This window comes from Pleurodeles waltl, chromosome 6 (genome assembly GCF_031143425.1).
Source record: "Pleurodeles waltl isolate 20211129_DDA chromosome 6, aPleWal1.hap1.20221129, whole genome shotgun sequence".
Taxonomy (NCBI): Eukaryota; Metazoa; Chordata; class Amphibia; order Caudata; family Salamandridae; genus Pleurodeles; species Pleurodeles waltl.
In genome coordinates, this window is record NC_090445.1 from 1463266110 (window position 1) to 1463278187 (window position 12078).

Below are 12078 nucleotides of genomic sequence, written 5' to 3' on the forward strand. Positions count from 1 at the left end.
AAGAGCTGGCTTCGCAGAAAGATGTCTGGGTAAATTAGTGAGGAGTCTGGCTGCAGCATTCTGTGCAACTTGAAGCTTTTTTTATCACATAGTCTGGAGAGCTGAGGAATAGAGAGTTGCCATAATCAAGACGAGAGAGAATCAGAGCCTGAATAAGGATTCTTCTGGCCATGGGAGGTAGAAGATTAAAAATCTTCCTAAGAGATCTTAAAAGACCAAAGCACACAGAAGAAACCTTTTTGGACTGGAGCTCCATAGTTAAACGGGGCTCAAGCCAAAAACCAAGGCTTTTGATGTGTGCCTTGGGGGAAGGGGGAAGGCTACTGAAGGCCTCTGAGTGTAAAGTCAAAGGGATAGCAGGAGAGCCATTACCCACAATCATTACCTCTGATTTTCCATTGTTACTTTTCAGTTTAGATAAGGTCATCCAGTTGGCAATGTCCATCAAACAGCAGGAGAGACTGGCAGAAGAGGAATGCCCGGTACTAGAAAGAGATACTACTAACTGGGTCGTCGGCATAGGTGACCATAGAGAGGTTGTGGGAGGAGACAACTTTGGCCAAGGAGGATAAATAAATATTAAAGAGAGTCGGGCTTCAAGAAGAGGCCTGAGGCACTCCACAGGTCAGAGGGTAAGTATCTGACAAAAATGAGCAGCCTAAAACTTGAAAGGATCTTCCCCTAAGGAAAGAAGAGAGGCCCGTTTAGGACTCCCCGCACCATCTCACACCAGACAAGGAGCCGAGACCTGTGTGAGTTGGAGTTCTTGGAGAAAGCAAATGTCTACTTGGTGTCTGGTAAGGTTTGTATGTACCAAAGTCATTGAGTCCGCAAATGTTCCAGGATAGGTATATATTTGTGGTCATGGCCCTCTAAGGAAGAACCGTAGGGTAAGTGTGAAGGAATGCCCAGGTGTCAACAGTGTGTACAAGGGCAAAGGCGAGTGTGTGACCATGTAGGGGACCTGACAAGGGAAAAAAACAATGAACAATAACTTGCAACCCCATCCCACCCCCTTCCACTGTAACCCCCAAACATGGTTGTGTGAGACAAACCCTCCACCCACCCCAGTACCCCACTGTAGATGCAACCGGTAACTTGGGAAACATCCCTGAAGGTGGAGGAGAGTTAGGCAAACATCCTAGTCATGGTCTGGTTGGGTGGCCAATTGGATGGGAGGCACCCAAGGGTTGTCAAGGGGCTCCCAAATGGCAACTTGTGGAACTTTGACCATGGCAGTCGATGTGGCAGGCTACAACGCACATTTGTGAGTTAACCCATGAAATGTCCAGGATCCTCCCCACCTGGCCCGGAAAAGACATGCAGTGTTGAGGTAGCCTCCTGTCTGTCCCTAAAAAATGAATGTTAGTCATTATTGCTGAGGGGATTTTCTTTCTGTTTCTGTAGTGAAAGTCTGGGTGATGGTTTCCTAGTGCTTAAATGTTTGGCAAATTTAAGGCCAGCTTTGGCATTGGTGAAGTAGTGAGGTTTCCTCTCATTGGAGATGTGTAGTTTGGCCAGATAGCGCAGGGAGTATTGGATCTTGGCTGGTAAGAATTCCCACTGAGCAGCCTATACTGTTGGAGGAAAGTCTGGGTAGAATGAGAGTTCATTGCTTTGATAATGGACAATACGGGACGACTCCCTAGCGCGTCTCAGCACAATGTCACGATCCCCGTAATTCAGGAGTCTTGTGACTATGGGCCGAGCCAGGGTGACCTGCGAGGGACGCGGTCCGTGGGAGCGATGCGTCCCACCCACAATGAAGACCGGGCCCTGGGCCTCCCCAATGGGCTCACAAAGCATGGACTCCATGAAATCTTACATTTTATCAATGGCTGTGGATTCTGAAACTCCGGTGATTTGGTTGTTAGGTCATGACCTTACTTCCAGATTTGATGAGGTCAAGGATCTTTTCCATACATAAGAGATGTTCTCTGAAGTCAACAGGAACATCACCTGCACCTGAGACACGGTTTTTCAAATATTCCTGCCTGTCCTCATGTTTATTGACCCATGGTTTCATGTGGTCTAGGCAAATGGTGAGGCGGTAGAGCTTTTCATGGATGCCTCAAAGGCTGTTTTTACATCTACTAAGAGTTGCTTGAGATTACTATCTTGCTGTGCATCCCTCCCAGAGTGGTCAGAGGAACCCTCAGGTGGTGTCTCATGTTCAGCCTTGCGGGTGTGATGTTTACCCTTGAAGGTGAGTTTCTGTTGCCACATATCTTGCTTACTCATGATTGGGTTGCAGATGGAGCAGGCTGCTGAGCAGTTGTTCGGCAGACTACTGTTGGTTAAAGTCACACACTACGCAGCAGGATTCCTCACAAATATATTCTCCATGCCAGATACGATGGGGGTCGGCCCTGCGATTAAAGGTGATGTCTAATAGTCCACCCTCGAGCCCGCCATCCACCGCATGGCCTCCTTCCCAGGTGGGGAGGAGGGCTGGCAGGGGGGCACAAGGATGCTTGGGATCCAGTGGCTGCAAACAGTGAGAGGGAGAGCAGTTAAGTGTGCAGAGCTGCCACTGTGGAACAAAGGAGCAGCTCAAAAGATGTTGGGAGCAGCCCTCCCTACCCAGAAGGAGCACTTTGGATGGCGTGAGTTAGAATGGAGGAGACGGTTAGAGTCCTGCAAGGGTAGTTGTGCTCATGCCCCGTCGTTTTAAGGGCAGAGGTTGGGCCCATAGGGTCTAGTGCTGACCTCGCAATTGTAAAGGAGCATGCCAATTACTAATCGCTGCTTGCTCATCTTATGTGCAAGAGTTCTGGGTCTTAGGTTCTCCTGTCTGCCTTATACAAGCCCAGTTCGGACCTCATTTGATGTCTGCTCAAAGCTTGTTTTTTCTGGTGGCACTGTGAGTTAGATGAGGTAGCGACCCCCCACAACCCTCTTGAGTTATCCCCGCCACCTCATGCCTCCTCGAGCAGGAAGCACAGCATTTGTTCGTGCCGATAGCCCAGGCTGCCAGACGCCAGGCTGCGAGGCTGCATGGCTAATGGCAATGTAGGTCCAGCAGGCCTTGCACCGCTCAGCCAAGGGGCCACGGCCACCGAGACAATAGCAAAACAACAAGGGTGGAGTACCCCTGCCCCTCTAAAGTCCCCCCTTGGCTCCTCACTCTGGCTCCAAACCAGGTAGGCCTTACAGCCTCAGGCCCCCGCCATGGGACCCTGACCTGACTGTGCAGTCTAGACCGGGCCCGGGCCCACCACAATACTCAACTTGGTCCTCTCCGACACAGTTACTGGCACAAACCAAGGTCCCCAAACCACTCCGGTGGCCTCACTACCTAACCCAGAGGGTGGCCATGACCATACAGGCAGAAGAGGAGCCTGCTGAGGCCAAATAGATGCAGGATTATGCTACTGAGCTGCCTGGTAATGCTTCACCCCAGTGTTCACATTTCCAAAGCTATCAAGCTGTAACATCCCAAAGAGCAATGTTGTAGAGGTTCAGAAGCAGTAAGAAATAGTACTAAAGACTATTAGTCTAAATAGTCAGTATGCAAGGTGGTGAAAGAAGCAACCACAAAATATGTAATAAAGTGTTTGAAGAAGATAATTGAGAAGAATGTCCTCGTGGTCTGATACCTGATAACAGGGTGCCTTTAGTGTTGAAGTACATATAGAATATTGGTGCAGAATTGGGTGGAACATAGAGGGTCTGCATTACATCTTCCCAAATTCAGTAAATTGGAGGAGAGGCTGTGTCATATGTTGAACAAGGGACTGAAATAAATTCGTGAGAAAGAGGTGATTGGTGAAAGTATTTGAAAGAAAGATTGCAAGAATAAAGGTTGACACTAGACAGTATAACAAGAATGATTCATCTTTAGGTGTTGAGGGGAAAGAGGCCAAATGTTAGACTGTAGGTCTTATTTAAAAGTTAGCAGGCGGTACTCTGCCTAAACAGGGCGGATGTCCCATCCACAATATTCAAAATTACATTTGTTTTAGAGCACTGGTAGTACGCTCTACAGGACATCCACCATGTTTTCAATATAATACTGTGTCCACTAAACTCTAAATAGGGCTCGATGGCTGAGATAGATAAAGAGAGTAAAAAGGCTGGTGGTAGATGGTAAAATTGTGTGAGATACATAGAAAATGCAAAAGTAAGAGTTGATGTTTGAAAGCCAGCTAATTCTGTTGAAATAATGTGGGGGATTTGATCAGAAAAATATTCCCTGAAAGAGGAGGCAAGGGAGGAGCACCTTATCACTAGGGGTTCCTCTATTGTTGATGCTCTCTTACTGATCCAGCTATAACCAAAGTACCACTGGATCAAAGCTCCTATCCCTTATTGGTTCTTTGGCTGAAACTGGTACCCAGGGGAAGTTAGTTACAGAGCTATCTTTACTTTATCCCAATAAGCACAATATTAAGTCTGAGCTGTGGAGTTAGGCACACGCTTTTTAAGGACTTGCCTCCATATACTATGTGATTTTTGCTTCAAAACCCCAAAGGTCTAGCCAGACTTTGCCAAAGACGGATCTGCATTACCATCCAGACCTTCCTCTCTCTCGCTCTCTCTCTCTCTCTCTCTCTCTCTCTCTCTCTCTCTCTCTCTCTCTCCCATGACCCCCCACTTTCCCTGAGGTAGTGTTATCTTCAAGGGTGTTCTTCCTCACTCTTAAGGGTGCACTGCCTATGGGAGAGGGACAAATTATCGCAGTTTGTGGAAAACACAATTAATCTCGAGTTCTGATAAATTAAATGTGAAATTTGCAAAGAGTGACTGTGATGGGAGGAGAGAAGATGAAGAGAAAAAAGAATGTATAGTGAAGGTCCATGGAAGGTAGGAGAGTTTGAGAAAGATACCCAGGATTTTGGATACTTTATTGAAATAAAATATAACGAGCTGTTTCCCAGTATATTGCGTTTCAATACTTGTTCTTCTTTGCTTCTGTATTTTATCTTCTGTTGCTAAAGCATTGCCTGGATATAAAAGTGAACAACTATTTTAAAAAAAAGATAATTACTGTGTGCAGAAACTATCTTCTCTTTCTGGACAATCCATCAACGCTGTCCATTTCCTTTATTAAAGTGTGTCTTGTACTTTAATGCTTCTCACTGGAGAACCATCTACATATATGCCACTTATGATGCAGCCTCGGCGGTTTGGCAATTTGGACAAGAACATTTCACCCCCACAACCGAGCAGCCAACTTCTCATAGCAGTATATAAGTAAAGGATGGAGTCCACGTGGCTGTTTTTTTTAGTTCGGTGTTTTTCGTGTTTCTGTTTTTGGATTTTCGGATTTGTAGATGAAACCTCCTAACACTATGCGTGTAATGCTGCTTTGACTTTCCTTAGAATGCCACTGCCAGTAGCGATTAAAACTCCTTTACTTCACGATGATAAACAAATGACATTTCATTAAGAAAAAAGGTTAAGGGAAATGTCTACACATACAGTGGCTCTTCAGCATCTAGGAGCACCGGTCATGCATGGACACCCACATAGAACAAACTAAAACTTTCTAAATATCTACCACCAGACTTTGTGTTGGAAATAGTTCTCTTCATTTCATTATTTGGGTAGTAAAATAACGTGATATGCCGCCTTGTCTGAACTGCTAGTTGTTTTTTCTCTTTTAAGATAAACTCCTCTCTTTGTCAGACAGAGACGATTTTGACAAATACCTTCATCCAAATCTGAGTACCCATTTGTAAAGCACCTTAATTTTAAAGTTTTAGTTATTCACTTGAATATCTGAATTTTGAATTCTCCCCTTTCTGTTTCTTATGGACCAATTCAACTTTCTTTTTTTTCGGTCGTAAAAGAGACAACCTGTCTAACTTTATGTTAGCTTGTAATTGTCCACTTACATAGTGATATTGCCGATGGCACTAAATAGCCCTTTACCTCTTAAATAGATAATTAGGGGCAACATGTACGATGCTTTTTGTATGTTGCAAACAGCGAATCTGGCTGTTTGAGACATGCAAAAAGCACTTCCCCATGTTCAAAGCCAGTTTTACGATTCGGTAAACTTTTCATCGGACCACTGCCTGCTCTGAAAAAATAAAACAAAAACATTAAATTTTTTATTTTTGTAATGCAGCTCGTTTTCCTTTAAGGAAAACAGGCTGCATTACAAAACAAAAAAAATTGCTTTATTGAAAAGCAGTCACAGACATGGTGGTCTGCTGTCTCCAGGAGGCCACCATCCCTGTGAGGGCCACCATTCCCAACTGGGTCGCAAATTGCGACCTACCTCATGAATAATCATGAGGTGCGTATTTGCGACCCCCTTGCGAGTCAAAAATAGTGTTGTGGACACTATCCTACATTCGGATTTGCGACTCGCAAATTGCGAGTCGCAAATCTGAAATTTCGGACATGTAGCCCAAGGTCTCAGCAAAAACTTTGCAAGAGGGTGGTTGACACTCTGTATTTATAAAGCATTCTCCAAATATCCATGGCAATTGAAAGGCAGCAACAGGAACAACACCAATGACTGTATGTAGACAAAAGCAAATCATAATGTTCTCTGCATTTCCATAACAGACTCTTTGCAGATGACCTCTCTTGTGTACTGTTTTATTTTTATAAATGTTGCATTTAGCCCAAATATATGTTTTTTCTCGAAATTGCAGAGATGAAAATAACAAGGAAAACTACCTTCAGAGAGTCACAATCTTGGATGAAAAAGAGCCGGCGATTTGGGATAGCCAACAGCATGTAGAGAAGAACATCTTTGATAGCACATCATGGGCTGGAATGGGCCTCATGCAAGGGAAGAAGACAAGACCCAGCATCATGGCCGACAACGGAAAGGGCCAACCAGACGGGATTCAGGTAACAGACAAAGCCCAAATGCCTTCTCTCATTGTAGTAGTAGTTTCTTTGTCTCAATTTTTCATTTTCACTTGAACAATATATGCTTTGTCATGATCCTGTCTTGGATTAGATTATTAATTATTGGCATTGCTTATGTGCAGTTGGAGAATTTTGTTTTTGTGTTTTATTTCTAATTGTGTAACCATTTGCAAAAAAAACAGAAATGCTCGTGAGAATGGTATTAACATACCTTAATTATCAGTATGTGCATTGAACCTAGGGACTTGATTCAGGAATATTACTGAAAAATGGCACCGTAATTTGCTTTTGAAAACACTGACATTTTAATGTTTAGTTGATTGTCTAACAAGATCCCAAGTTTTCGATAAGCGCATATGGATGCCACTCTTTTTCACTACAGGCACCATCACTCTGGAAATCTTAACAGCTGAATTGAGATTTATTTAACTATGTGGCTATAGAAGGCGACTCTCGGATGACAGTATGCCTTAATAGATAAACGCATAAATGCAAATATCTGTGCAATTTATGGAACAGTAAGCCTGGTCTTTTTAGCACTTAGTCATGATGATAGGTTTGATGCCATATATGTGTGTGATTGTAGCTTCATTTGGGAGTTTGATTTTGTCAATATAACTTTATTTGTCCTCTTGTTGATTAGTACTTCATATTTCTTCTGAAATAATGTGCTACTTACCAATAAATTGACGATTAAGCTATTGTTTCTGACATTATTGTATGTCATAAATTGATTAGTTGGTATTGTAATACCATAGAAAGTTACCTGTAAGTATTGAAAGGCATGTGAAGGTACATAATAGAAATACAAAAGGTCAGTTGGTCATCTTACACATATATGAAAAATTTGGTTAAACATTGTACATTTAATAAAGAACATGGTTGTACAAGGGTCAGTGTTTGTATTCTGAGCATTGCATTTCTAACCCCTTCTTTGTCAATGTTCGCCCTTATTTGCTAACATTTAATTAATAAAAATGTAATTAACAATAGATGAATAATACATATCTGAAAACTTTAATTTCTCCTTCAGGAATATAAGAAACTTCCAGTTGGGAAATGAAAATTAGAATCAATAATTGTATCCATACCTTGGGAATCGGAGTGTATTTCTACTGGAATGTTCTAATTAAATTCAGTGTGTTGAACCACAGCAAACATCATATATTGATGTGAAAAGTTCAAAGGGTCCAATTCACAAAGTCAATTACAGCACACAGTAATTATCTTTTTTTTAAAAATAGTTGTTCACTTTTATATCCAGGCAATGCTGTCATAAACCTGTGTTTACTGACAGCAATGACTCCATTTACTCCAGGCAGGAGTCCTCGAAAGGATACCTGGCAGGCATAAATGGCTTTACTTCTGCTTAATTTTATTCTATAGTGGGGCACAATTCTGCAGTATTAATCCCCACACAAGCCACGAGGGGTGAGGAGTGGTAGGATCAAAGCATGTGGTGCCTTGAAAGTTTGTGAATGCTCAAAAACGTGTGAGTTTGTTGACATTTACAAACTCCCTTGCGACCCATTCCCACTGTGGAAATAGGTGTAGATTTCCTCAAGAAAAGGGAAGAAATAACACAGCTTCCAAAGTGAGAAGAGGACTAGAACACACTTATACTCTGCAGGGGTGGTGAGGTAGTAGTTTCTAGTGAAAATATAACTTCATATTCCCCATACTGGAAAGCTGCATGTTGCAACCGGATTAGAATTGCAGGTGTACTGCGTAGAATATTTGTGAATTCCCAAAATTCTTACATTTACAGCCATGTGTAGGAATACATATGCTGGTTTAAATAGTTTTTCTTTATATTGTAAAAAAATCAGAGACTTTTATGTATTCGTTAGTTTAGAGGTTTTGGGCCCAATTCACAAAGAAGTTCAAGCAGGATACCACACTAAGCACAACCCCTCTCAAGGGCAACAGTGCCTGAACCTCCGTGAAGAGAGAAAACCATCCAGGGTCTCCGCTCTTATTAGAGAAAGAAACTGTTCTAATGACCCAAAGATTAGCCTATATTTTGTGCCCGACCGTTAAGTTAGCCTGCCTACGTTAGACCCAGATACGGCATATCCTTATCTCTCCAGGAAATCAAGAACGTGTAAATCATCCAGGCAATTACATTGACAACCACCTAAGATGACAGAAGTGTGAGACAAGTTCCCTGCTATCTATATTTCAAAGTCTGACAGCGAATGTATAATATAAAACTATGTATTCTAAATTGAAATATGTTTGTCATACTAGTCTATACCGGTTTCTTTTGAACTGTCACACCGGTTCATACCTGTTATGTCCAGAATTAAATGGAAATTCCCCAATGTAGGGTGAAGGTCAGTGGCCAATTGTAGGAAGCTGGCTTTTTATGTAGTGGTTCTAATGTAAGGGCACACTATGCAAAACGTTTGCAAAACTCTTATTGGGTTGCAGAGTTTACTTTAATAATCCTAAGTGCTCTATTTTTGGTAGTGTGGTCAAGCAGTTTAGGCATATCAGAGGGGAGTGTTAAGTACTTGCTGTACACACTCAAGAAAATGTTCACACAATAAGAAATCGGATACCAATTTATACAAATAAAGCAGATTTTAATAGGAATTTAGACACAGAGATTTTTAGAATAACTTCAGTACAAGCGGAGATATCGATTTTAAAAGCAAGTAGACAAATTGTTTCAAATAACAGTATTGAGGCATACGCCTCAAACACCAAAATGTTGTCCTATACAAGATAAACACACATAGCAAACAGGTACTTGTAGACGGAATTCAGGGGAGCCCTTTGGGACGTAAGGTGCTAGTGGGCCATGGTTTAAAGTACCACCAACAGTTTCACTTTACCTGCCCTGGTGTGTCCGGGTGCAGAGGTGTTAGTCGGGATGGTAGCTTTGAGCACTACATTATTAAAGTCAGTGGGGACCTGAAACAAAGGCTGAAATGGGGGACTTGGGTATGAGTCTTGAAGAATCCAAAGGGAGGTTCAATTCATGGAGACCCATAGGCCAAGGGGACACAATCAGAATTTGGAGATCCAGGCTGTGGGGCTCGGGTGCAGAGGGTCTTGGCTGGCTAGCCAATTGCGTTTGTGGCTCTCACTGTCGATTGGTCGATCTGCAGAGGGAAGAAAAAACATAATAGCAGGGCTACTCTCATTGTGGTTCTTGGTTCTCCTGATGTCCCTTGACATGCAGGAAGACTACTAAGGTGGTGGGGTCTGGGCTGAACACAAAACAAGCTTTGGCTGGTGCAAGTGCCCTGGTACTGCAGGGGGACTCCTGGATGGTCTAGCGTCTCAAAACTCATCAGAGAGATGGAGCTAACCTCCTAGAGCCATGAAGCCCTCCTCCTGAAATGGTGCTCCTCTTGTGGGCCAGATGGCCAGCAACATGGTGAACCAGTCTGATGCAGTCTGTGTCTGCAGATGCAAGGGAATGGCTGATGCACCCCAAGGGAGATGATACCTGGTTGCTGAAGTGCTAGACAGTCCTCCAAGTGTTGGGGCAGATGCACAGCTGCAGGATGAGTCGGGTCTTTGCAATTTTAAAGGAGAAAGCAGCTAAGCAGGATTTAGTGGCAGTTTTTGTGCAGGTCCTGGTTCCCACAACACTGTCTCTTCTTTTCCTTCTTCAGTTCCCAGGAAGTTGAATCTGTCTGTCTGGGGTTGAAGGGGACCCATAAATACTCAATTTAGGGGCTTTTTAGGGGAATATGTGGTAGTAGCCAATGGGCTTCTGACCACTAGGGTAACTACACCTCCTATATGACCACTTCCTGTGGAGATTGGGCATAACCCTAATCCAAAAGTCCATATTTCACCAAAATAAAGATAGTGAAACCCTTCTCTGGCTGTTCATCTCAGGTAGCCCATCTTAGGTGTGTGGCTAGTCTGTGGGTGCAACAATGCTTCTGAATGACTTATTTCCCACTTGCACTGATGCAAATGGGCCCCAGGGCAGAGGGTGGTGTTCCCCAGGCCTGGGGGGAAGCCGAGGTTGCATGTCAAAGCAGCAGAGGCTTTGAAGCCTCTGGCCTTGTTATGCTAAATTGCTAGCCATCCTGCAGGAGGAGGTGAGAACAACTTCTACCCAGTAGGCATTTTTCCTGGCCTCTGAGAGTTCTGGTTCTTCCTTGCAGGTTGCAGAAGCACAACTTTGGTGGCAGTCTGGAAGATACCAGTCAGCCAACACACTAAAAGACTGGTAGGGCTACAGGGGGCACCTCTAAGGTCTGAGTGCATGTCCCAACAAGTCCAATACTGGCTCAGTACACATTTATTAAGACAAGGTTTTTGGTACCAAACACCATTACTTACATTGAAGCCATCAGGGAGCTGGGTAACTTGTAATGACCAGTGGCCATGACATGTCCTCTTTTGGCTTTTTCGCACTTGCAATGGCTAGCAGTGGAACTAGGCATCACAGTGGCGTATATTCTCATGCAGATATGCCCTCACATGTAAAATATTGCAACCTGCCTTAGAGCTCTAAAGGCCTGCTTAAGGTTGACTTACTTATAGTACATGGAGTGTATTTGGGCATTACACACAGGGAGTGGGCAGTGTCATGTTTTTTGTAAATGGCTTGTACCATTTCACACTTCCTGCAATGGTAGACTGCTTGCAGATTGCGTGTGGGTCCTTTAGGGTTGCATAATACATGTTGCAGCCCTTAGGGCCCTCTTTACTCTCTTTGGTACTCATACCAAGGGTACCATTCACCAGAACCTTACAAGTGTGCTAAAGTCGTTGCCAATTGGGTTACACTTAACATTTGAGTAGTTTTCAGGGGATGAGCACTGTACAAGGACCTAGTTAGCAGAGCCCACCGGCACTTCCAATCAAGAGCACCAGTACCAGTGGGCGAAAAGCGGGGGTGACCATGTCTAAAAGAGTCACTTTCCTACACCAATACTACAAAAACTCCATGAAGTAGCCACTGATTCAGAGAGTTCTGCACCCTAGAGACTTCTAGACTGCTGCATTGCTGCAGCATCCATTCCTCTGCTGAGAGCTGATACTAAAACAATTCCCAAAAAAAGCTGAGGTGTGTTCTCCTTTTGAGGGTACACTGTCTCCCTGCTGAAAACAGATAATCACATATTCTTTGCTGTGAACAGGCATGCAGTGTGCTGAATCCCAAGGAACTCTAGATGCAAATTAGCTACTGTATGCTCTCATTGTGTAGAAGTAGTCTTTAGGGTGTTAGGTTGCCAATGACATTCCAATCAAGTGAGAAATGTTTTCATT

The 12078-nt window shown here is 43.5% G+C and overlaps 1 protein-coding gene across 4 annotated transcripts in view; it reads left to right on the forward strand.

Annotated features, from left to right (window-relative positions):
* The window catches only part of FAM13C (family with sequence similarity 13 member C), a 753858-nt gene that overhangs the window by 260493 nt on the left and 481287 nt on the right, over positions 1-12078 (forward strand). For all 4 annotated transcript variants that reach the window (XM_069240966.1, XM_069240964.1, XM_069240967.1 and 1 more), the window contains one exon: positions 6612-6813. In XM_069240966.1, the coding sequence (XP_069097067.1) occupies positions 6612-6813 (202 nt within the window). The remainder of the gene's footprint in view (positions 1-6611; positions 6814-12078) is intronic.